At 36.3% G+C, this 27,917-nt stretch overlaps 1 protein-coding gene across 2 annotated transcripts in view; it reads left to right on the forward strand.

The window, feature by feature from the left end:
* The window catches only part of LOC150039006 (potassium channel subfamily K member 2-like), a 100,659-nt gene extending 76,730 nt beyond the window's left edge, over positions 1-23,929 (forward strand). For both annotated transcript variants that reach the window (XM_090328156.1, XM_090328155.1), the window contains 2 exons: positions 56-195; positions 23,228-23,929. In XM_090328156.1, the coding sequence (XP_090184282.1) occupies positions 56-195; positions 23,228-23,545 (458 nt within the window). In that variant the 3' untranslated portion in view covers positions 23,546-23,929. The remainder of the gene's footprint in view (positions 1-55; positions 196-23,227) is intronic.
* Positions 23,930-27,917: the final 3,988 nt, after the last annotated feature.

Below are 27,917 nucleotides of genomic sequence, written 5' to 3' on the forward strand. Positions count from 1 at the left end.
TTTCTGTAAAGAATATGAAGCTATCTTGTTCTACTTTATTTTTCCCCACACACAGGTGGATCAGATATTGAATATCTAGATTTCTATAAGCCTGTTGTGTGGTTTTGGATCCTCGTTGGGCTTGCTTACTTTGCTGCTGTCCTGAGCATGATTGGAGATTGGCTTCGAGTGATATCAAAAAAGACAAAGGAAGAGGTAAGAAGTAGAAGCGTGCAAACCTGCACACTTCTATTTAGCTTGTTCAGTACATGTTTTTCTGTTTGTGATGCTGGGACTTAAACTCAGGGCTTGAATTTGCTTGGGTAATGGTCTGTCACTTGAGCCATGCCTCCTGGTTAGCTTTTTGGTGATTATTTTGAGAGTAATCAGGTAAAGTTTTCTAGCCATCTTAGTTGGACACCGTATCATGCTTACCAAGCATGCATGAAGACCCAGGTTTGATTCCTTGGTACCACATACATAGAAAAAAGCCAGAAGTAGTGCTATGGTTCAAGTGGTAGAGTTCTAGCCTTGAGAAAGCCCAAGGACAGTGCTCAGGCCCTGAGCTCAAGGCCCAGGACTGGCAAAAAAATAAAAATAATCATAAATATTTGGACATTGTGTAAATATTTTAAGTATTTGCATTTGGTATGATTTTACTCTGTAAGATCATGGAGAAATATATCAAATGAGTTGGAATTTATTCAAGTAACTATGTATTTTTTGGGTTTGGATGGAAACAAAGATTAATTAGTAATGAACAGATCAATTTAAAGTATTTTCTCTATTTGTCACTCTTTCCCTTTGTACGTCCTTTTATTCACTCAAGGACACAAAGTGAATTTTATTCCACAATGAAATAGTAAGAGAAAATAATTTGTGTCCAAGTGTCATAGCATTAAGTAGTGAATTTTATACAACATTGACTTTATCTCTGCTTGTTTCTTTTCCTTCTAAGTCTGTGTCTGCGTATGTATATATCTGCACACACGTATTCTAAAGTCTTACACATTATAGCCACTTTCCTCTATGCATATATTTGGCAAACCAGAAAGGTATGTTTTAAATTAATTCTATAGCTACCTATGTAGAAATGAATATAAAATTTTGACACATGAGGTTTTGAAAATTCTCTTTTTTTGAAAGTTACATTTTGATGTGTGTGTGTGTGTGTGTGTGTGTGTGTGTGAGAGAGAGAGAGAGAGAGAGAGAGAGAGAGAGATAAAGAGAGAGAGAGAGAAAGAGTCTTAGTTAACTTCACTGATTGCTTAAGAGAACAAAAAATCTGTAAAATCCACACTGTGGTCCTCATTAATTTTAATTGCCTTTTCCATTTCATTTCCTGCTATTCATAGGTCAAAAAATCAATATTAGATCGTTGATTACTGTGGCATAGATATACCCCAAACAAATAAAATTAGATAAGAAGTTATAAAATTAAATTATAAATATTTCCTTCACTTTCTTTGAAACTTAAATATTTTTTTCAGTGGGCATTTACATTATTTATTTATTTTTGCCAGTCCTGGGGTTTGACCTCCAGGCCTGAGCACTGTCTTTGGGCTTTTTTTCCTCAAGGCCAACATTCTGCCACTTGAGCCACAGCACCATTTCTGGCTTTTTCTATATATTTGGTACTGAAGAATTGAACCCAGGTCTTCGTGTATGCTAGGCAAGCATTCTACCACTAGGCCAAACTCCCAGCCTGGCATTTACATTTTTATTTTGATAGATATTAGTATGTTGCACTCCTCAGAGGATGGACCAGTATGCCCTAGCTGCGGTCTGTGCTGTTCCTAATGTTGTCATTATACAATGTGTGAAACTTATTTTTGTTGCTACTTAAGTTCTTTATTATAACTAGCAGGAATATAAGTTATCTAACACTTCTGGTCAAGGTACCATGAGAAATTCCTATCCTTTGTATGAACATATTAATCTGTACCATAATTATACCATATAATCAATATTTTTATTATAAACAAATTAGCAAGACAATGTGCTTGGTATGCTAATATAAATTGTGTGAAATCTCTTCTTAAATAGGATTTGAATAGATTCACCATGATTTCAGACTCACGTTTGTCGTTTTGTGTGTGTGTGTGTGTAGGAAGGATATAATTAAAACCCTAAATATATTCTGGTTATCAATTTTTAAGTATGTAAGCCAAATTAAATATATATATATTTCATGTTTTTTTGGTGTTTTTTAATCATGGGGCTTGAACTCTGGGCTTGGGCGCTGACCCTGAGGTCTTCAGCCCAAAGCTAGTGCTCTACCAGTTGAGCCACAGTGCCACTTTTGGTTTTCTGGTGGTTTGTCAGGGTTTTTAGCACTCTTTGCCTCCTGACCAGCAGGAAGGGCAAAGAGAACATGCCCCGACTAAGAGAAGACCAAGAAAGGATAGGGCCAGCTGGCCGCCTTCACCCAGCCCTCCCTCTCCAGAGGGAAGGCACAGATGCCAGGGAGACTGTCACAGCAGACTCCTTTAATGGGAAAATACCAGGGGCTAAAGTAAGAAGCAGGAGTCTATTAGCATAAAAGTAGGCAGGACAGGGGGAGGTAGAGAGGGCGGTGGGGTCACACCATGGGTTCAAGGTAGCCTTATTTTACATCACAAACCACAGCCAAACCTCCCAACCAGGAGACAATATGGTTGGATTTCCAAAACCAGGAAGTGAGCACTGGGCCACAAGGTAGGCCTTTTATCCTTGATGTGATGTGCCCCACAGTGGTTAATTGGACATAAGGGTCTCATGGACTTTTGTGTCCTGGCTGGCTTTGAACCATGATCCTCAGATCTCAACCTTCTGAGTAGCTAGGATTATAGGTGTGAGCCACCAGTGCCTGGCATATTTCATGCTTTCTATAACAATGAGAATAAGAGGAGAGAAACAGGAAGTGAGAGAGGAAGAAAAGGAAAAGAACAGAAAGAGTACATGGTTATTCTGACTTCATATATACTTTTACAAATATTCTAATGCCAAAGGAAAAGGAAATTGTGTCAAATTGTGGATAATATAGGTAAAAGACAACTGCTTTAATATACAGCAATAAATTCGTTTACAGATGGATTTAAATATACACACATTTAGTTTTCTAGCAACATAGACTTGAAAAAGAAACAAATCTACAGTTTGATGACTAGGGAAAAAGTAAGCTTATGACATACAGCTATAATATAAATATACTATATATATATGTTTATTCATCCATCCATATACACTAATATAATCACTGTCATAAAGATTAAGAGCCACTAAGATGTGTAGACTGCTATCTTAATAAAGTCTTTGATATTAGTATATTTGTATTTATACATACATATATATGTATGTATGTGTAAAGTTCATTACTACTATTCTTTTTCATTTAAAGTAAATTTATATTATTAAAAACCAAGACACTGTGTTTAAATGAATGTATCTTCATACAAAACTGGCTCATTAGATAGAGAAGCTTTCTGTGTGTGGGAACTCCATCACTTCGGATTCTGAAAATGAGTGTGAGTCCATGCTCAACACAAGAGGGCAGAAACTTTTAATTTTGTTAATGTGGGTTTTCTAGCCTTCACTCAGTATGGAGGAAGAGCACGTGAGCAAAGCTCATGCCCTAGACTTCACATGAACCCTGTGGAGCTCTCACCACTCTGGATAGCTGAACCAGTGGAAACAGCATGTTTCATTTGTACAGATGTGACTTTTCTGATTTATAATGCAACTTATAGAAATTCAGAATAGGGTCATGAATTCCCAGAGAATGGGGGTGGTGAGGATGAAGATAAAGAAAAGACAATTTATTGGATCTCTGTAGATCCCCAGAAACATTTTTTTTCTAAATGACAAAACTACTTGAGTATCTGTGGCAACAGGAAAAAGAGATTATTATACAATCTTCCTGAAATAATTCATTGGAGGGTATAATAAAAAGCAGCTACGTATATCCTAGTTGTTATCTTTAAGTAGATGAGCCAGTGTTAGTTTTGTATCTCATACTTTCTACTAATTAATCTAGAGACTTCAGTTTTTAAATAGCATTCCAATTTTTCAGGAGAGACAAAGTTATTATTATAGTTGTTATGACTTCATTGCTGGTGATCAATTCTACAGCTTTGTGAGTGTAAATAAATACATGCTCGACTCTGAGTTACACTGACAGATCAGAAAGATTCTTTCCAGTTGTCAGGGTTTTTTGTTTGTGTGTTCTTGTTTATAATGCTGGTCCTAGAGTTTGAACTCATGGGCACTGTCCCTGATGTATTTTGTTCAAGGCTGGCATTGTACCACTTGAGCACAGCTCTGCTTCTAGCTTTTTAATAGTCCTTTGATGTTAAGAGTCTTATGGACTTTTCCTGACTAGGCCAACCTGAGTATCTAGGATTACAGGCATGAGCCATGGGCTCCCAGCTTCATTGTCAGTTTTGGTGATACCTGAGCATTTTCTCCATAAAAATGTCATTAAAAGAATATAAAAACAGAATAGCCTTTAGAATCAGATTCCAGAGTGGAAATAGTAAGATACATTCACTAATGGAGAAAATAACTTTTAGCTACTGTTAAACCAGGTCTCTTTTTCTCTCTCTTTCCCCCCCCCTCTCTCTTTCTGATTCTTATATGTATATATGCATACAAATGTCTATATATGTATATATACATATATGTCTCTATATATCTATGTATTTTTAAATTTTTTTATTTTATTTTATTTTGCCAGTTCTAGGGCTTGAACTCGGGGCCTAGATGCTGTCCCTGAGCTTCTCTGGCTCAAGGTTAGTACTGTAACACAGGAGCTGCAGCACCACTTCTAGCTTCTTCTGAATGATTTATTGGAGATAAGAGTCTCATGGACTTTCTTGCCAACAGTGGCTTCAAACTGCAATCTCAGATCTCAGCCTTCTAGTAGCTAGGATTGCAGACGTGGGTTCCTGGTGCAGGTCTATATTTTTATTCAAAAATCAATCAGTTTTAACCAGATCAGTGAAGCTTATCATGTGGCATTATGTTAAATGTTTAAACATATGCTGTTTAAAATGAAGCATAATTTAAATGAAATTATGATGTTTGGAAGTAAGGAACTATCTTGGTTTCTAAGTCATCTGAAAACCTTCAAAAGTAAATAATGACTTGGGATAACAGTAGATTGTTTCTGAAGTGACACTAATAATCATAGTTTATCCACATGTCCCAAGGAAAGCAATAATGCACTGAACGATTTTCCCTAGAGATAGATATATACCATGTCTACAATATCTGAATAGTGCTGGTTGATCTGTGATGTTTCAAAGTACATGTTTCAAGATAAAGATTGATATAGCTAGTTGAATTTTCTTTTTTTTCATATATTTTTATTTATATTCACCAGATAGAAGGTGCATTACTTCACAAACACTGATACCCTTTCTCATGTCTTGGTCCCCATTTCCCACCCCCACCCCTGCCCCTCATCTTGTTTTCCCCCCTTTCCTACCTGATTTCAAATAACAAAATAAGCCTATATACAATATATCAGATAACAAGGTAAAATACTGTAACAATATGAGATAACCAAAAGACAGCAAAAGAGATGAACAAAAGCCATATAAGGAGTGATTATTGTCCTTCTTCTGAGGAAATACTTAGCAAATACAGCTTAATAGGGTATTTAGCCTTGTTCAGTATGACGGATAGCCAAAGCTAATGTATAAAGTAGCCACAATCACAGCACATTACAGAAGAGAAAATCTGTTTGCTTAAAGGTGAGCAGGAAACAGCACATACATGGTGTTTGGACTGTTCCTGTGTCTCTATGGTGCTGGGGTTTGAACTCAGGTCTCTGCTTGCTAGGCATTGCTGTACCACTTGAACCAGGCCTGTAGATGGAAGATACATACATACATACATACATACATACATAAATATATATATATATATATATGTATATCTGACTTTGTGGGTGTTGCTTTGATTTCTAATATATTTCTAACAAGGGAAATAAATAACTGGCCAGTACAAAATTCTTTTTTGGTGTTATTTCTTGTTGTAATTGTGTTCTTATTGTGATAAGAAGTAGATGAAAAGACTATTGGATGTTTGACTATAGATATAGTATGTAGCAATCTTGGAATGCATATATATATATATAGAGAGAGAGAGAGAGACAGAGAGAGAGAGAGACAGAGAGAGAGAGAGAGAGAGAGAGAGAGAGAGAGAGAGAGAGAGAGAGAGAGACAGAGAGAGAGAGAGAGTATTGCCTCCATTAACAAACTGTGATTCATTTGGCAAATAGGCAACTGGAAAGGAGAATAAGATAAAGTGCAACAGCATTAGCTTTAAATGATTATCGTTATTATTGTTATTGTATCATTGTATTACTAGTTTCTGAACTCAAGGTTTCATGCTTGCTGAGGATGCACTTTAACTCAAAGCATGCCGCCTTCAGTCCATTTTTTGCTCTAATTGTCCTCATTAAGCGTCTCATGATTTTCCCACAGTCATCTTTGGACCGGTGATCCTTCTATCAGTGTCTCTTGTGTATCTCTCCTACCATGTACAGTTTGTGATAAAGTCTCACTATTTTTTTAACTTAGACTGAACTCAAATTACTATCCTCCTATCTGCATCTCAACTAGTTGGTATTAGAGTGATGAGCCATTGCACCCAGCCAAAACATTTTTTTTTAAAAAAGGAAATAGTGCCTTTCAGGATCCATACACATTTATGCTTAAATTAATTTATAAGTAATCATTTCTACATTACCCCCAGTCCTGAATTATTGTATCTTATGCATTAAAACCTATATTGCGTGCTATGAACCTCAGTGGGTTTAATGTTAAAAAATTCTTTACAAGCCAAAATATATATTTAAAATACAGTAGGATTTTGAAAGCCATTTATTGTAAAATGCACTTTATTTCTTCTTTGTAACTGAGGGTTCCAAAGTACATATCTGTCAAATAATGATGGCAAGAAAAATTAAAGCGCAAAGCTGCATAGTGATTTCCTTAAGGCTACATAGCAGAAAGTGGTAGAACCACCCAGATTACTTAACTCATAGCTGTGTTTTCACCTCTTTGCTCAAAATCTTGGACATACATGTTGTCCTGCTCCTCTTCTTCTTCCTTGCTCCTCGTCAGTAGAATCAAGTGTTCAAATCCAACCTTGTTACAGCACTGTAAAACCACATAGAATGGCATACCATTCTCAGCCTCAAGAATGTTCAAAGAAAAGAAATGCAAATCAAAACAACTCTAAAATTCCACCTTACTCCAGTTAGAATGGCCAGAATCAGGAAAACGAATAATAACAGATGCTGGAGGGGATGTGGCCAGGAGGGATCACTACTACACCGTTAGTGGGAGTGCAAACTCGTTCAACCACTATGGAAAGCAGTATGGCAGTTCCTCAAAAGACTAAACATAGAGCTCCCCCCCTATGACCCAGCAATTCCACTACTTGGCATTTACCCAACCATCCAGAAACAAGGGCATACTAAACCCACTAGCACAACAATTCATTGCAGTACTATTCCCCATAGCAAAGATATGGAACCAACCTAGATGTCCCTCAGTTGATGAGTGGATCAACAAGTTGTGGAATTTGTACACAATGGAATTCTATGCTGCTGTCAGAAAGAATGACATCGCCCCATTTGTTAGGAAATGGAAAGACTTAGAAAAAATCATATTAAGTGAAGTAAGCCAGACTCAAAGGAACTTAGGCTTGATGGTTTCCCTCATTTGTCATAATCAGTAGAAACCTTGGGCTCTACTAGCAGAGAGCTGCATAGAGCAAAATCTTGATACATAAGGCCATATAGTATGAAGCTAATTGAAAGGACCTCCAGGATATTGAAACAAAAGCCATATAACGAATGATTGTTGTCCTTAATGTACTATGTTGTCTCTCATCTCCTTTGCTGTCCCTTGGGTATCTCATATTGTTACAGTATCTCACTTTGTTATCTGATATATTGAATTTGTTTGTATTTGGTTATTTGAAATTTGATAGGGAAGGGGGGAAAACCAAGATGAGTAGAGGGGGTAGGGGGAGGGTAATGGGTACCAAGACATGTGAAAGGGTATCAATGTATGTGAATTAATGCACCTTCTATCTGGCAAATATCATGTAACCCTTTTATTAATTACAATAAAAAAAAGAATGTTCAAAGAACGGAAGGTTGACCCATGCTCAGCCTTATAACTAAGTTTGTTTTAAAAGTCAAACTTTAATTGGGTTGCTAATTGTGTGCTGATATTGTGTGTGACATCTGGAAACCTAAAATGTTAATACACTTTTAAATGAAGGGAACTAATTTGTATGATTTCTCTTTTTTGAATTGCATAGGTTATTTATACAAGGGATTTTTATTGATTGTGACATTTCTACATATGCATGCAATGTGGATGCAGTCTAGATACGTGCATACAATGTATACATATGTGGATCAACCTTATTTCCTCACCATTCTCCTCCTCAGTCCTTCTTAAAGCAATTTCAATAGGTTTTATCATTCCATTGTCATATATATATCTATATACAGTACATCAACAATATTACACCCTTGTTAGACCACCCCCCTCACACTGGCATCCCAACCCCACCCAGATCTTGAGTTTTCTTTCTTATATTTTTTTAGTGTGTCTTTAATTGTACCAACTGTTCGCCACAGGGTAGTAGAATGCATTTACCCCATTTCGCTCAGCATAGTCTTCTCTATTGCTTTCTCTTTGCTGTCCATTGATCAATGGCTTTGATTGAGATCACTTATGACATCCTCACGGTTTGTGTGGTTTTGGAGACATGTACAGGCTTTGTGGCTCATAGACCTGAGATTTAATTCTAACTCAAGCCATTTGTGAGTTCTGCACACAGAACAGTGCCAGATCTGAGTTTCCATTTTCTTATAAAATGGGGGAATGGCACCTTCTTTATGAGTATATAAACATGTCATTGGTAGAATGTGTGATGTTAAATGCTTCCCAAATACTTGCATTTCTTCATCTTGTTTTTGAAAACATTAAAATCACATTACCATCTCAAATTAAAAAGTGCCATAAAATTTTGACAGGTTCATTGATATACCCACAGTTTTTTCTATGAAGAGCATAATATTCTATGAGTACTTACTTATATATCAACACTTTATCCACTTGAAATAGCAAGTGAAGCTAAACAAGAAAATCATGTGGGTATAAATATTGGTAGAATATTTTTCCCTGATTTCTTCAGGGAAAAAAAATACATGTTAAAAGTTCAAATGTTAGTTATTCTATGAACCCGACAACTATTTTCCATAATAAATATCACATATATTGACCTAGAATATTGTTTTCTTAATTCCTTTGTGGAATTACATACAGAGCTTTTCTTGTGCCTGTTCTCTCAACTGAGAGAGAATCCATGTGGAGTTACCAAACAAAACAACAGTAGTGTAATCATTTTCTTAAAAATAAAAGCATTCTGCTGGGTGCCAGTGGCTTATGCCTGTGAACCTAGCTACTCAAGAGACTGAGATCTGAGGATCACGGTTCAAAGGCAGTCTGGGACTCTCAGTCCATGAGACTCTTATTTCCAGTTAATCATGGTAAAATCCAGAAATTGCACTGTGGCTCAAGTGGAAGAGTACTAGCCTTGAGGAAAAGGGTTGAGAGACAGCACCTGGGCCCAGAGTTTAAGCCCCAGGACTTGCAAAAGGACAAAAAAAAAAGACATCCTGGAAGAACCTCTTTTTTTAGACATTAAGTTGAATGTACAGCAGTTATGAATTGTACCATTTTATGCTTTGAGTATTTTACCAGTGTTATTTGGTAACAGAAATTCAGAGTGGTTTTTCTGTTCATTTATACATAATTGGAAAATAAGTTAATAGCTCCTTCTTCAAAGCACTTTATAAATAGTTTTATTTTCTTTAATTATAAAGCAATATATGAATTTGGTATTACAAAATCTGTCTCTTCTGACTATCTTGAAAGTATTGTTTGCTTTAAGACTTTGTGTTAAGAAAAGTGACAATGGTAAATGACATTGGAAATTGGGGAATTTCTCCATCAAGCCAATATATTGTTTGCCTGATTCATAACTAAAATGTATGACATTTAACAAAAAAAATCAAAGAATGTTTGCTAAAACCACAAGCACATTTGTTTTCAAAAGGAGATCATCAAATTAATTGGATTTTCATTTTTTTCATAGATGACTATAAATGAATATGTGTGATTAGTTGTGACAGTACAAATGCAATTATTTGATCACCTTTTGCACCAAAGGTTGATGATTTATTTAGTGTTCTGTGGAAGCTCTGGCTTCAAATCTGATTTGAACCAAGAGAATAGCCTCCAATCAATAGTGTATGGGTGTCCATGTCTTTGAGTGCATACATGTGTGCATTCATACATGCATACACACATGTATACACACACAGCACACACATTCACTCATGCAGGGTCATTTATGTAAAGCATCTTCTAATTTAGAATGTGGAAGAATATTTATCCTTTCTTTATAAAAAGTACCATTCATAGAACCTTTTCAGTTTTCTCCTCTTTGAGATACATGCTAAGATGGCATCTTTCTTAACATGGGCAGATCTGACCGGTGATTTGTGGGCAAAATTGAATGAACAAAGGCAAGGGAGATTTCATTGCTCCTTTATCTCCTCAGGATCATACTGGTCTTTGGCACATTATACACTGGGAGATTAGATTCTGTCAATGGCTCCAGTGAACAGAGATCCTCTCTGACTTAAAGACTTGGAACAAGAGTGAAAAATTGACCTTTGTTGCCTGAAGCCACTAAAATTAAGGAGTTGTTTATTCTGTATTATAACCTTCTTGGTTTCTGTAGTTAATGGGTTAGGTGACTATAATAGTCATTTGGGAAATCTAAAAATTTTGTGTGCTTTATCCACACTGATAACATAACTCACGGGAAGAACTAAAATGATAATATTAGTTGAGATAATGAAGTTTTATGTGCCACCTTCGTATGTGAGTCTTGAATTTGTTTTCAAATCTCTAGTGAATTTAGGTATATTATCTGCCTCTATCTCATTTAAGATTCACAAAGAGCTTGATTAACATAGAAGCACCAAGATAGGACTGAGTAAAATAGAGCAGCCTGCTTCTCAAGGAAGCTATACATAGTAGGCTTTAAATTAAACAGAGACCAGATATTCTTGTTCTTTATGTGAAAATGCGCTTCTGCTCTCAGCCTTTCTACCTCTGTGCCTATTTCTGTCTGTAATTCAAGGATGGCTCCAGGGATACAAAATCTATTTTATATGCAAAGTTTGTATTAAAAGAAATCTCAAACTGAAATTCAGTTTTATAACACCAAAGCAAATTATGAAAATAATCATACACAAAAGAGTAGACTAATTTCTATAATATTACTTGTGAAACTTACTAAGTTAAAAAATATAATGCTGATATTGGATGTTTTGACCTTAAGAACAATCTTTCCAAGCTGTGTGCTCATGGCTCGTGTCTGTAATATTATCTACTCAGGTGACTGACATTTGAGGATTGTGGATCCAAGCTAGCCATTAGACTGTTATCTCTGATTCACTACCAAAAAGCTGGAAGGGGAACAGTAAAGGTAGAATGCAAGCCTTGAGCAGGAAAGTCCAAGGAGGGTTCACAAGCCTCGAGTTCAAGCCTCAAGACTGGCACAAAACCCAAACAACAACCACAAAACAATGAGTTTTATGTGATCTAACCTACCATTCTCAGAAGTATATTTAGAAACGTTTACAAATGTTATCATTTTTATAGTATAATAAACCATTAAACAAAAATCACATTCAGCCACACCTGTATAACTTAATATTTTAAATTCACTATTTAACTAAAACTGTTCAAGATTCTATTGGGATTATATGCTCACTACAAAGTGATTTATCTCAACTTGAAGACAGAACCATTTGTTTCACTCTCAGACTACACCTTTATTCCTCGGTTAGACTTGTCACTGTTTCTTCAGCCTCACCCTGTCCTCTGCTCATCTGCCATTTCATAGCTTTTTTTTTTTTTTCTTGAAATGAAACTCTCTGAGACCATTGCATACATCATCGATAAAACTCCTCTCTATTTCCTTATTACAGCTCATGTAAGACTGAAACGGCTTCTGACATTGTAGAGGGCTTGTGGGTAAGTTGGGAACAACAGTATAAGAAAAAGAAAGCTTGGTGCTGGATGAATCAGGCAGTGCAGATGCAGACCCTGAACTGTCTTCTCAGCAGCTCCATCTGTGACTGTCCTTAGCCTTCTCCTGGCTGACCTATTGTGGTGCTCTGGGTATTACTGCAGACAAGTTCATCAGCTGCTTATTTCCACTCCTGTGTGCAGATGTCAAACCAGCAATGACCACTCAATGAAACAGTAGTAGTCATATACAATGTGTGCACATACATTGTCTCCCAACAGAGAGAAACCTTTAGATAGCGAAAGGAGATTGCATAGCAGAGTGTATTCTGATTAGAAGCCTGTAACTGCTCTGCTTCCTCCAGTAAGGTTGTTTTTAAGAATTGGAGGTAGGTACTTTATTACATGTCTATGAGCGATCAAGCAAAACCAACCCATAAACAAGTAACAACACAAAAATATCACTCCAGAAGTCACTCTCATCAAGCATGAGGTTCTACTTAGAAGGATAAATTCTAGCTCCTACTCTGAGCAACAGGCTACATAGTCACCTTTAAAATGTCTTTTCTTCACCTTGAATTTGAAAAGAAAAAAGCTTCTCAGGTCTTTTTTTTTTTTTTTTTTTTTTTTTTTTTTTTTTTTTGCCAGTCCTGGGATTGAGCTCAGGGCCTGAGCACTGTCCTTGGACTTTCTCAAGGCTAGAGCTCTACCACTTGAGCCTCAGCACCACTTCCAGCTTTTTTCTATATATGTGGCACTGAGGAATCGAACCCGGGTCTTCATGCATGCTAGGCAAGCACTTTAACCACTAGGTCAAACTCCCAGCCCCTGCTTCGCATGTCTTATAACAGCTTTGTATTTGGTATACTCAGCCATTCAAACCACTCCAAGTTTTCTGATTTGGGGCCTTCTCTGTAACTACAAGAAAATAAGTATTTTCTAAACATTTTGCATTATATGAAATACTGTCCCAAAGGTAGGATAAAAGCAATTATATCGGGAAAATCTCACATTACAAAGAAATTTACTTGCAATGTTTTATACTCTGGGTCTACATATGATGACATTTTTCATGGAATTTCTCACAAATGCCAAGGTTTGTGTGTCAGCAACCTTCTCCATTTCCTTAGTGGTTATTTTTGAGAAGGTAAGCTATTTCTTTTAGGGCGAGTATTTTGATACACCTAGTTGTGTTTGTGATCTTCTCTTCTGTCCTTATTCTCACACTTTTGAGAACCAGTTTGGGCAGAATTAGCCTAACTATCGGCTGTTTAATGAGTGCTATGTTGTGTCTGATACATGCTTCTCAATTACTATCCAAGGCAGTAAAAACAAATATAAGCAGAGCAGAAGATGAGATGTTTTCCTATTTTGAAACCACATAAATTACAACATGGGAGATTTGAACTAATGGTAGATTTTTCAAAAAGGCAAGACATCTGAGTCCAGGAGAAATAAGAATTTCACTGACTTGTGTTTCCATGTCTCATTGCACAGGTGCACAGCACATGTGACTTCATACACATACAAGCCCACCTGGGTTTGTTCATTCATCCCAAAGGAGTTTTTAGATAGCCTGTGTGGTGTGAATCAGCTGACTCAGTGATGTAAAATGTTTGCAAAGTCCTTAGATTTGACCTTAAGAAACTTTTAGGCCAATGTGTGTATTCATCAGTCTACAATAACTACTGTAGTATAGATATTGTAATGAAGATTAAAGAAGGTGCTTTGTGCTTCATGGTCTGCAGAAATAGTCCAATAAATGGAAAAAAAATCACACAGAGATGGCAAGACCTGGCTTTGCTCTGTTTTATACTCAATGCATTGACTAGTCTAGTAACACTCTTCTGAAGATGTGTGTAGAATCAAGTCCTTTCTTACTTCTTTCCTGTAATATTACGTCACACTGGATTACTCCAGTCCTTATGGGTCCCTAGCTTTTACCCGTAGTGTAGACTCCATTTCAACCAAACTGCCTGAATGGTCCCTTGAAATTGAGTCCTATTGTGTCATGTAGCTGCTTTCTCTTTAGGTGACTCCCCATTGAACTCAGAGTATAATCCATGCCTACAAAATAGCACATAAGATTCCTCATGACCTAGCCTTCATTATTCGAGAATCTTCTCATACTCTTTCCCCCCTCACTAGAATTTTATATTTAATCGGTTTATATTGGTTATATTTAATCAGTTTTACTCATTATCCATTCATGAGTCTTTTCATTCACCCCTAATCGTCAGTCAAACCAGAGAATAATTCAGATTTATAGTTCTGTATTCCTAGCTTATTGACCCATTGATAGGCTGATATTCTTTTTTTTTCTTTTCTTTCTTCTTCATTTTTTTTCATCATGGGGCTTCAATTCAAGGCTTGGGTGCTGTCCCTGGGCTGGCAAAAAAAACAATAACAACCACAACACCTTCCTGAGTAACTAGGATTATAGGCATGTGCCACCAGTACCTCGCTGATACTCTTGTATTTACTAAAACTCTAAGGTTTTCTGTCTTGGAAAGCAATTATATATATATAATTATATATACATACAATTATATATAAGTACAATTACAGGGAGAGAGAGAGAGAGAGAGAGAGAGAGAGAGAGAGAGAGAGAGAGAGAGAGAGAGAGAGAGAGAGAGAGAGAGAGACTATTAGAGACACCAGTAGTTTTAAGAGATTTGGGGACTAGAAACAAACTTCTTCTTCTCTAGAAATTTGCACCCTGTACTGTGCACACAGCCAACTTTGCACATTTAAAGGAAAAGAAGACAAGGAGGCTAGTAAAAAGGGAATGTGGACGGTTAAATGGAATAGTTAAATGCCCTGGTAGATGTATTATAAGCCTGGAGATATTATCATGAAAAACAGGAAAAGGGTTCACCAATTTCACCCACTCTGGTTTATTAACAGAGGAGATAATGAAGCTGGATTTACATTCATCAATATAAAAGTAAATAATCAAAGATAATAGTAGCAAGGTCTCAGAGAAGTATATGGATTTGTCATGGATTCTCCCTTCCCAGATTTTCCTTGCTTCTTCTATACTATATATAGAATAAGGTCCATACGATAACAAGAGCAAGGTATAATAGAAACCTGTCACAGCTCAGTGGCCTGTTACATGGGTTGAGACAAAAATAGGTCAAATTATGTTTTTGAAGGCATGAAATGATAGGCTAAGTGCTAGATGTAAGAGACAACCCACCCAAGGAGGCTGACAGCATTAGTGAAGGGTACCATCTCACTGTCTGTCTTGGAAGATCCCTTTTCTTTTCCTGTAGTTTGAAAGTAAATGTTTTGGACAGCTCTTATGGCCACAGTCATGAAGCAACCATTCTGTATCCATTGTGCTGCCTCCAGATACTGTTGAGAAGCAGTAGTTGAAAGCATACAGAATGTTACAGCTTGTTTCCACTCACAGTGGAACCTTTCCATATTCTATGATTCTATCCAGAGACCTTCCATTTCCATATGCCCCAAGCCATCAGGAGATATAGCTGGATAGACTTATATACACGAGTACAAGTCTCATTCTTGCAAATGGAGAATTAACTTTGCCTTCCTGCCACATCCACAGTATTTTCATTACGTCCTATTTTATTTCCTATCTTTTCTTTTGGTTTCTTAGGCAGCCTCATTACAGTTTAGCCAAGCTAATGAAAATATAGCAACATGCTTGTTAGACAGAGCATGTCCCGCTTAGGGAGCAACATTTCTGTAGAACTAATTTGGAGGTGCTATATTTGGTTTGAGAAGGCAGCTGCGAGCGTTTGCTCTAAGTGCATGAACATTTTACATTATTAGCCCCTCTCTTCTACTTTTCCATGTCAAAATAGGATAAAGAACATTTCTGGCTTTGCACTATTTTCCAAAAACACAAGACTACTTTTATTTTTATTCACATTTCTGATTATTTCTGAAAGTTTTTGGGGTGCAAGTATAAAAAGACAAAAACACAGTTCACTGCATTTTGATTCAAAGTTGATAAGGGCATTTATGGCCTAGTACTTTAAAAAATGATCACAAATATATAACAGTTATTTATATGTTAATAAAGTAATGCAGATTATTGACATAGAATAATATAATATAGAGAGCAATGTATATAATACTAATTCTAATATATACATACAGTGTTACTGCATATAATATTTACATAAAATATACTATATATTTAAATACAAATGGCATACTTTGTGAATTTCCAGCAGAAATATAGTGTAAGATACAAAAATGCAGACCACATTAGATTTTTCCAATAGCTTCAATTAAAAAAAGTAAAATAAAAAGTACTAGAAGAATGATCAGTAACACATTTTATTTTTATATGGTTTTAAAAATATAGTGCTTGGGCACATCTCCTAACAGAATGGCCACATCTGAAGGGTCACTCTGGTAGTAGCCATTCAAGTGGACTGCCCAGCTATAGACCAAGATCAGAATCTCTGGCAGTAATTTGTCTTACACAGTGCTCCTCCTTCTGTGCTAAAGATGTTACCTAGATTTCATTTTCCTCCCAGAAATTTTATGGTCTTTAATCAATATCATTTGAAGGAGTAAGAATGAAAATGAAAAACAAACCATGAAGACAGTGGAAGTAATGTATAGATTCACCTCAATCACTTTCTACCCAGTCTGAAATAAGCCTTAGATAATACCTTTGAGCTTCATATTTCTTTTTTTCATGTATTTTAATTATAATTAATAGAAGGGTTACATTATATTCACCAGATAGTAAGTGTATTACTTCACAAACATTAATACCCTTTCTCATGGCTTGGTCCCCATTTTCCTCCTTCACCCCCGCCCCTCATCTTGTTTTCCCCCCTTCCCTATCCTATTTCAAATAACCAAATAAGCATATATGCAGTATATCAGATAACGAGGTAAAATACTGTAACAATATGAGATAACCAAGGGACAGCAAAAGAGATGAGGGATAGCTAGTACATTAAGGACAACAATCACCCATTATATGGCTTTTGTTTCTATATCCTGGAGGTCCTTTCATTTAGCGTCATACTCTATAGCCTTATGTAACTAGGTTTTTGAGCTTCATATTTATAACCCTACAATTTGTCCACTGTGTGTAAATGAGTGATGACATCTGGTAGTTGAGAATTGTAGAGGATTTCTGTGACAGTTGACCACCGTTATCATCGCAATTGTATATGTGGGAGTCTATTTTCAAGAAGAATTCCTGGAAGCAATTTCTCCTTTAAAAAGAAATTGGAAGAGTGTTTTTTTCTGCTTAGATCACATGCACATTTTCTTCAGCATTACACTATGCAAAGTTTAAACATGAGAACTATATTTTTAAACCAATAGAGCATACATTCAGAGTTAAATGCATTAACTTCTGAAAACAACAACAAAGAGCCATGAAATGAAGATTTGTTCTTTTCTCACTTATTATTCATTTCTTGTCTTCCTTTTTACACTCCTAAATTCTCCAGCTGCTCATCTATAATTTATACCGACACTATTCTGGAAATACACTTGATCAGAGACTGATTTAGTCAGGAAAGTAGAAATAATGTTTCTTGTGACTTTCACAGAAAAAAATATATGGTAATGCTTGGAATAGAACGTCCAATTTGCTTATTTTTAATGCTTACATAATGTTACTCCATGGCCTTAAAACTTTTAAAATAATCCTTTTTGTCTTTTGAAGTATATTTTTGCACATTGGTATGTTTTATTTACATATTCTTGCAGGTTTCGAGTACTTTAAACACAAAATAGTTGATTTGAAGTAATTTATTTGAATGGCATTGACTTGAAGAATTCAGTTTTTCACTGCTGTCTTTGGTAACTTGCAATGACTACAGTCTAACTAGAAACATGGTAGAGAAAAACTAGTAACCATAGAACACTGTTGTAGTAGTGGCATATATACCAGTGATTTTCAAGTAAAGAGGAAATTCACAGGGTGCTGGGAGACACAGAAGCAATGTTGCACAGGAGACTGTTTGAATGATGAAGGAAGAGGTGAAAAGGGGACCACTTTACTAATTCACAGATTGATCAAGTGTCTATAAGCCTCACAGCAAATGACAGAGATAAAACAGCTAGGAAGTGCAGAGTTGTCAGAGTACATCTAGGATACCAGCATATGGCTGCAAGGGTACTGTGCCAAGAATGTGGGGTGGGGGGAGGGGGCAGAGTTTGAGTAGGAAGTGAACTATTCATATGGAGATGGGAATTCTAGGACTATGGCTGAGTGACTATGAAAGGGAACGTTTTATAAATCAGCCATTTAGTTATCATCTCAAATTTAGCACCACATACATGGGACTTGATACCCCTCTCCCACAGTATCCTATTTGGACATTCCAGTTCTAAATGGATCAAGTTAAACCACTTTTAGTCTTTGATACTTTCTTCATCTTTACCTGCATGGCTCATATATCATGAGTTCTGCTGATTCCATAACCAAGACATGTACAGACATTTTTCTTCTACCTTCTAGCCCCATACCATCACTTTGATGCCTGTATCAGCTCAGCCATTTTCTTCTGCCTAATCCATCACTGTAGCATTTTAACTACATGCACTGTATTCATGCCTCTCATCCATCCATCCATCCATCCATCCACCCAACCATTCATTCATTTCTTTTCTCCAGTAGTTTACAGATTGTACTGTGAATTGTTACTCATAAAATATAGCCTTTGAATTTATGTTTTTCTCTTTTTTCCCCTTATGGTTTATATCATTTTACTCTATCTGACATTGGTACCTGATATATGGTATATACATTTATTTGTTTATTTGAATTAGAAAAGGAAAGGGAAAAATGATTGGGAGAGAGAGGGGGGAGGAAAACTGGGAGAAAAACATGGAAAGGGGTATCAATGTTCAAGAAGTAATGTACCTACTACTTGACGAATGTAACTGTAATCCCTCAGTATATTACCCTGACCCGCCCCCCCCAAAATCTTGTAGTTAAGAATAAAATATTGCACAGACTGCTGAAAAAAGTACGGCTTTTAACATGGTCCACAGTTACATACTTATTGATAGTGGCACTATGACTCAAGTGATAGAGTGCTAGTCTTGAACAAAAGAAGCTCAGGGACAGTGCCCAGGCCCTGAGTTCAAGCCTCAGGCTTGGCAAAAAAAATGTTATATACCAAGACATTAGAACTCCATCAAAAACCACCTACTCCACAGTAGCAGACATTGATGATGATGAAGTGGATGAAACAAAAGACAGAAAATTTAAAAGAATGATAAGGAGAATCCACAACATTTAAGAGGTTACAAATAAACACGAATAAATTCCAAGAGAATACAAATAACAGCTGAGCAAAATAAGGAAAACAAAACAGGACATGCATGAGGAAACCAATAGATATAAAGCTTTCATAAAAAAAGATCAAATTGAAATTCTAGAAATAAAAAACTCAGTAAATCAAATATGAAACACAGCTGAAAGTCTTACCAATAGACTAAACCAAGTATAGAACAAACTGATAGCAAGTAGAGGAATTAGAGCATTCAGATAGAAAAGAAAATATGACTGGTGCATACAAGATTTAGGACACCAATGTAAGATAAAAACTATAAATTGTGGGCATAGAAGAATAAGAAGGGCATTCAACAAAATTCAACAAAATAATAACAAAATATTCCAAAATCTTGAGACAAAGGTGGTTATTCAAATACAAGAGGCTTCTAGAACTGCAAGTGCACAGGATCAGAAAACCTGTCCAAGGTATATTTTAGTTCAAACATTAAATATACAGAACAAGCAAACCATTTGAAAGCTGAAAGAAGTCTCATGCCATGTATAAAGACGGCCTCATCATAAGAACTTACTTTTCAAGAGAAACTCTGAAAGCAAGGAAGGACAAAAAATGATGTACCCCAGACCCTGAAAGACATTGCCAACCTGGACTAAAAATGTAGACCAAAGTGACCTTCTCATAATTGAAAGAGAAATATAATCTTCCACAATAAAATACTAAATGAATTAATGACCACTAAGGCATTCCTGCATCATATATTCAAAGGAATCTCACACACAGAAGATAAAGACAGCTGTCAACGATACAGGGAAGAATAAATCTCAATCGATAAGAGAGTTAGGAAAGAATCAAACATGACAACAAAATGACAAATCTTGCTACAAGTCTTTTGATAATGACTCTGAATGTTAGTGGCCTCATTTTTCGAATGGAAAGATACGGATGGGCCAAATGCCAGTGGCTTAAGCCTTTAATTGTATTTACTCAGGAAATAGGTCAGTGTGAAGCCCTAAGTTCAAACCCAAGTACTGCAAAAACAAATGAAAACTTTACACTGACTTGTGGTTTGTATTAAAAACAAGACCCAATCATTGGTTGCCTACAAGAAATGCACCTTTTTACCAAAAATTAACCATAAGCTTAAAAATGAAAGGACATAAAAAAGACATTTGAAACAACAGAAAGTAGCTCTCTCTATATATGACAAGTCAGAATTCAAATAAAAATTAATCAGAAGAGACAAAGAAGGTTATTGCATATTGATAAAGCAATTGGTCCTTTAAGATGAAATGAGAGGTGTAACTTATAGCAAATGCCACCCCATTTCATTAAACTAAATACTATTGAACTCAAACATCATAGTGGTGAAGTTGCTGGGATGTTCCCTGCCTACACTGTCCTGCTCCACAAATGTCGAGTCATGTGCTTGCCATAGCTAGAATGACAGGCATATGTCTCCATTCCCAGATTTGGTGGTGGTAGTGGTTATTGTTATGGATGAAGATGATGATGATGATGATGATGATGATGATGATGATGATCATGATGACATGAGGTCTTACGAACTATTTTGTCTGGGCATGCACAGTCATGCTGACTTTGTATGCACAGCTGAGAAGACTGCCAACGAACCACTGTGCCAATCTATTGATTGAGATAGGATCTTGGAAGTATTTTTTCCAGGCTGCACATTAACTCATCCAGATCATCCACACTCTCCCCTAAAATATGCAGAGTTTCTGCATTGTCTCGACAGTGAAACAATTAGTTGCTATGACTCAATCATGTTTCTCCGTGGAATTTTATTTAAAATAACAGAAATAACTTGTTATTGCTTTATGAATTTTAATTTCACAGTCTTTACAATAAAAGATGTTTTTGAGGTGGGTGGGATTCATCAGGTCATAGTTAAAGAAACCTCAATTTTAGAGTGATGGAGAGAATTTTAAGGATCTTTACTATTAGAAAAGGTTTAGTGACATTGTACTTAATCTTTACACATTATGTTAGCAAGTGTGGCATTAAGAAGTCCAACTTAGTACCTAAAAGTAGTTTATGTGAAGGAGACTTAATAAATATTACATATATTTTCTTGAAAATATATGTAGAAGGTGAAAAACCACATGCAGTTTTATAAGGATAATGTGACACTTAAGAAATCCTTTTAGGAATTGTTTTAAAACCAATTGGATAAGAGAACAATTTAAATTGTTCCTTTTAACAATGCATTTCAAAGATAGAATGAAATGTTAATTCTTTAGAAATTAATGTGTTAATTGTAAGGAATTATAGTCCAAGCAACCTCTAAAAATGGAATGTAAAGTAGGCTTCCAACTAGTTTTACAAATTTAACCAAGGATGTTTTCAACTCGGGTAGCAGCTTTTAATATTTAACTTTCTTCAAAGCATTAAGGTTCATAGGGCTAAGGTACAGTCATGGAGGTTTAGTTCCAGCTCTCTTGCCTCTCCAATAAAACTAGACAAAATGAAAACAAACAAACATTCCTATCATTTGAGCCATTGTTTCCAATTGTAGTATTCACTATTCAGTGAACTATTATTTCTAATGGCCCCTACATGGAAGGAAGAAAGGAAGGAAGAAAGGAAGGAAGAAAGGAAGGAAGAAAGGAAGGAAGGACGGAAGGAAGGAAGGAAGGAAGGAAGGGAGGAAGGAAAGACCTACCTAAATATTTATCAATAGGTGACTGCTTAAATGATGCCTGTCCATCATCCTGGGAAAGAACTAGGCAGCTGATTAAAACTATGAGAGAATAATGAGTACTAAAATGGAAAAAGAGAACTAAAACTAAGAAAAAAAAAGACAAAAGTTCCATTTTTCAAAACCATGTGATGGTAGCTTGCACCCATATCTGAGGATTGCAGAGTTCAAAGCCAATAGAAAAGTCTGTGAGACTGGAAGTGGCACTATGGTTCAAAGTGATAGAATGCTAGCCTTCAGTAAAGCTCAGGGACAGCACCCAGGTCCTGACTTCAAGCCCCATGAGAATGACCAAAAAACAAACCCACAAAAAGAGTGAAAAAAACAGCCATGGGAATTTAGAAACAATTTCTGGCAGAACCTCCCAAACCAGCTGGGCGCAGTGGCTCACGTCTGTAATCCTAGCTACACAGGGAGCTGAGCTCTGAGGATCAAGGTTCAAAGTCAGCCCGGTACAAAAGGACCTGAGATTCTGATCTCCAATTAACCTCTTTAAAATGGCAAGTGGGGCTTGGCTCAAGGGTAGGGTGGTAGCATTGAGCTGAAGAGCTCAGGGATAGCACCTAGGCCGAATTCAAGTCCCATGATACACACACACACACACACACACACACACACACACACACACACACACACACACACACACACAGATAAGAAAATCAAAGAAAAGAAAAAAGAAAGCTCCAAAACGTATATTTTAGGTAGTGCCATGTTATCAGAATTCACCAGATCTCTAGATCCATATTCAACAATATTTTCCTTTATTTTTCTATTTCTACTGTGACTCACTGCTTACCACGCAAATTCTTCATGAAGTTCCATGTATGAAATAAGTACAAATGCTCCAATTATTATTATTTTTTAAATTTTAGGGACTGTCATTTTATAGCACCTGGAGTTTCTATGACAAGGTTCACATGCAGATAAACCAGAGCAGCTTTTTAGAGTTTAAGTTCATCATGTGCAGAGCCATATCTGTAGAGAAGAGGATCATGCCCTGTCACCATTTGCCCAATTACAGTAACCATCAGAACACCGGTCTTCTAAATGGCTACTCCTGTCGTCTTTCTAAAATCAAAAGGAAGAGACAACAAACCACATGCACAGTGTTGACCTCCCTGCTCACATGTCCTCGTCTCTTCTTGTCTTCTGTTCTCCAGGTGGGAGAATTTAGAGCACATGCTGCTGAATGGACAGCCAACGTCACTGCCGAATTCAAAGAGACCAGGAGGCGGCTGAGTGTGGAGATTTATGACAAGTTCCAGCGGGCCACTTCCATTAAACGCAAACTCTCTGCGGAACTGGCTGGAAACCACAACCAGGAACTGACTCCTTGTCGGAGGACCCTGTCAGTGAACCACCTGACCAGTGACAGAGATGTCTTGCCTCCTTTACTCAAGACAGAGAGCATCTATCTCAATGGTTTGACACCACACTGCCCTGGGGAAGAGATAGCTGTGATTGAGAACATTAAATAGCTCTCCTGGGAAAAGCCTTAGGCATAGCCATAGGTGAGGACTTGTCTGTGCTCTTTGTGACTATTGCTGGTAGCCTTCTAAGCATTGTGCATGAGCTCAAAAGGGGAAGCAAAGTAGACACACCCAGTATTGGTTGTCTGCCACCTAGAGAAGTTGGATTTCTGAGCCAATACTCTTTCTGAGGAGGCTTAGTGAGATTCACTTGATTCACCAGTGGGAAATGGACAAGCCACGTCTGATGCCTTTTTGTGCCCAGACTGTTTTCCTCTCCTTTTTGTTCCCCTCCCTCCTCCAATGTGCCATCAAGGCCTCGGAATGAATTATTGTGTATGGTAATAATGTAGCTTTGAGGGATCAGTCCTTAATTTTTCAGGGTCTACCTAACTGAGCCTAGATACACAGACCATTTATGGGTGACAACGTTTCTTTTTGTAAATGGCAAGGTATTCTTATGCAGCCTTTTACCTAAGAAATTTTCTGTCAGTGCCTTATCTGATGAAGACACCGAACCTCTCTCTAGCTAATCTGTGGTTTCTCCTTCCCTGCTCCTCATCCTTAGGCTCACCTCTGCAGTCTTGTTCAACCCTTTGAATACTATACCTTGCTGGAAAGAGTGTGCAAAATGACTGCAGTTATGAAGCCCAAAGAAGGAATAGATGCTAAATTAGAAGGTCATTGAAGTAGCACTCAGAAACTCTAGTGTTAAAGGCACTTCAGAGAATGGAAGTGCAAAGATGGTCCTTCTGAGTATTTATTTGACTCAGGTACCAATGGTACATATATACAGTGGAATATTACGAGGCCAGTAACATTGGTTGCTAAACAGTCCATTTCCCCCACCCTTGGCACTATTTGAAATTTACCATTTATAAATGACTAGACACTTTTAAAAGTGGAAGAGAAACATTTTCATATATAATGACCTGACAGAAGAAACCTGTTGAAAACGGGTACTACTACTATTACTACAGGTGATTTCAAACAGTTGGTGTGATTAACAAACAGTAAACTGCCAGCTTCTATTTGCTTTCTGACATATGGAAGGCTTCTGTCATTTTCTTTTCCTGAAGATAAGATGCTCAGTGAAAGTGGGGGGCAGATTCCCAGAATTCCCTGGGTCCCTCTGGAGTTGTGATTGGCTGTGAGAGATGTGGGAACTGAGATCACTGTGATTTTGCACATGGAAAAAGGCAAAGTGCAGGCATAGTTTCATCTCTGACATTAGAGAAGATGCTGTTATAGCACATATTAAATCTTGAGAGTTTTCTTTGTATTTTTTGAGGTAGAAAAGGCTGACAGTCCTTTTCACTTAATATCCTGTTTCTTTGGATGTTTCCAAGATTCAGAAAGTTTTCAGTAATTGCAACCAAGTAAATGGGTACTATTCCCTTTATTTTCCTATGTAGATCTGCTGTACATTGTGTATATAATATATATATAATTTTAAACACAGAAAGAAAATGATTTCCCTAAATATAATTGAAAAGTGATTTACTTTTTGGGGGTTTGGGCGATGCATACATATATGCGTGGAATTCATTTTAAAGTCTTAAACCCAGGATCTTAAAAAAGGAAAAACATCCTCATAGATGCTTATTTTCCAAAATTGAAATTTAAGCTAGAAATGTAAATATTCAGTTCACTTGCTGAAGGTACTTTTATAAACATAAATCTTAACCAAAATTATAGAAAATCAGGCTCTTTCAGAGCAAAACCTACACGCATTTTCCTCAATAACTGTTCCAAAAGTTCATATGGTGAGATGCACCATGTATAAACTGTGAATTGTATTGACAAATAAAGTTTGTAATTAAAGACAGAATTTTCTGGGTGTCCTGCTTGCTGATGAGAATGTCTACCATAGTAGAATTGAATGAAAACATGTTCTGTTTCTTGCCTTTTTATTTTGTGTTTTGGTGTCTTTTGCATTTATAAGTTTTAAGAGAGTTTGTGGTTCTTTGTGTTTCAAGACAGATTCTCATTTCATAGCACAGGCAGGTCTCAAAGTCTCTGTACTCCTTTCTCAGCCTCCCGAGTGCTGGCATCATATCTAGCAGTGAGACACCTTTTTGCTACAGCAAAGCATCTTCATTAAATATATGCAGAATACTCTTCTTTGGAAGGTCTTACTCAAAAGTTGATATAGTAAAATTCATTTTAAATTAATATTTAAGAATAATTTATATAAATCCAGATAACTTCTTTTGTTACAGTATGGCATATTTATGTCATTCTATTGCTCCTACTTGCCTTGAAGTGGCATTAGTCTGTATGTTGAGCACAGACAGCTGATTTGCTTTTTGTGTGAGAAAAAGTAAATCAAGCATCCTGGCACTAATGAAGCTTAAACTAGACAGTTTCCTACTTAAAGATAATAATTTAAAAAATAGTTTATTTCTACTGATCACAAAAAAGACAGTTGCCAACCAGTCTTTAAGACTTATACTTCATATATTGAACATGTTACCTTGACAGAATCCTACCTGAATGTATTCATTCATTCTTAAGTACATGTTCAGTAAATATTGGAAAATAGCTCCTAACAGTATGCTGAGAATTAGGAAAATTTTTACAAAGCCTTTATAATATACCAATTGATACTACTTTTATTGTTTTTCAAGCTTTCTTTTGCTTACTCATAAGGGAGAGAACATAGATAAAGATTTGATCTTGCCTTGCATTTAGTAAGGAGTTTAGATGTCTTTTGGACCAGTATTATTATAAGTACTTTAGCTTTGAAGCATATTTGAAAAAAATTAAGTACTAGAACCAGAAAGTATCAGAAATTTCTTAACATGTATTCTTAGACATGGAGCACAGAAAATGTTCCTTAACTACCCTTCAATGACTAAAGGTCAAAGTATGTTGATTTATTTCCACTTTTTTAGAAGTCTAAATTCTTTCTGCCATAGTTAATGTCTGATAATATAGTCTTTCAATGCAGAAAATGTGATATTTCTGAAGCTGAAGGGAATTGAACCTTGGCCTTAAGAAAAACAAAAACCATGTGAATTAATGCACCTTCTATCTGGCAAATATCATGTAACCCTTTTATTAATTACAATAAAAATATTTTAAAAAAAGAAAAGCAAAAACCCCCAAATAAAAAAGTCCCAAGAAAACCATGTAAAAAGCTTTGTTTCTTTTGCAAATTCCAAGAAATACATGTTACGTAAGAGAGATCAAATCCCACTGAACTTTGCTTCAAATATCAATAGAATTCTTTGAACCTTGAGCTAGAAGTTCGAAAAAAGTAAGGGAAATTTCAAGTGAAATTCAAAAAATCCAATTTGCACACTTTTAAGACTCTCTATAGACTCCACTTTTGGTTTTCCTTCTTTTTTTTGAATTACGCTGTTTCATACAATCATAACTTGTCATTTGCATTTCTTATTAAAGTGTAAATATAAATTTGTTTTTGTACAAAGATATCTATTTGAATCTTGTAAGCCTATTAAAATTAATATATGATTTTTGCTTTAGAATGAGTTTACTGAAATTTTCTTTTAATAGTAAAACTCAATTTGCTTTGAACATGCTCACGAGTTGGTTCCATAACATGGCATAACCTAGTTATTTTTGATGGTATCTTTTTATGGTAATTTCTTGTTATCTTGTTATTTTAATGTACACAGGGGTTACAGTTACATGACTCAGGTAATGAGTACATTTCTTTTTGAACAGTGTCACCTCTTTCCTCATTTTCTCCCAGTGTTTTCTATCCCAGCTTCCCTCTCCCACAAGTTGGACTGTTAGTTTTCAACATGATGTTGAAATATCTTGAATATCACTGCTGAATTAACTCAACCTTTCTCCCATCATACCTATGCTTCTCCTTATATTCCCTAAATCAGATAAACTTACATACAAAACAGAAGGCACAGAAATCAAAAACAGGGACAAAGGCAAAGGGTGATGCAATGTAGCCAAGATGCTCACAAGACAGTGTGTTGGAAATGAATTTTACAACTTGGGAGGGGAAAGGGAGAGGGTAAGTGGGGGGAAAAAAAACCATGGGAAGAGGTAACAGTGTTCGAGTAGTAATGTACTCACTACCTTACAAATGTAACTGTAACCCCCCCATATATCACTCTGACAATTTTAAAAAAGGGACAAAAAAAGAAAAGCAAAATCATAAAGTAAAATAAAGAATCTCTTAATAAAGGAAGGCAATGTAAACCTTACTTGTCCCTTCATCAACACCCCACACCTCAAAAGTTTAAATCACTTCTGTTTCATAATACATACTCACCTGCCCCTCAATTAGTCCTTACTGAAAGATAAGGGTGGGTACTAATGTCTACCCATTTTTAATCTTTTGTTTTGACTCAATCTATTGTTCACTAAGTCTTAGCCATTGCTATTTTTTTTT

Source organism: Megascapheus bottae, unplaced genomic scaffold (assembly GCF_031878675.1).
Source record: "Megascapheus bottae isolate mThoBot1 unplaced genomic scaffold, mThoBot2.hap1 H_1, whole genome shotgun sequence".
NCBI lineage: Eukaryota > Metazoa > Chordata > Mammalia > Rodentia > Geomyidae > Megascapheus > Megascapheus bottae.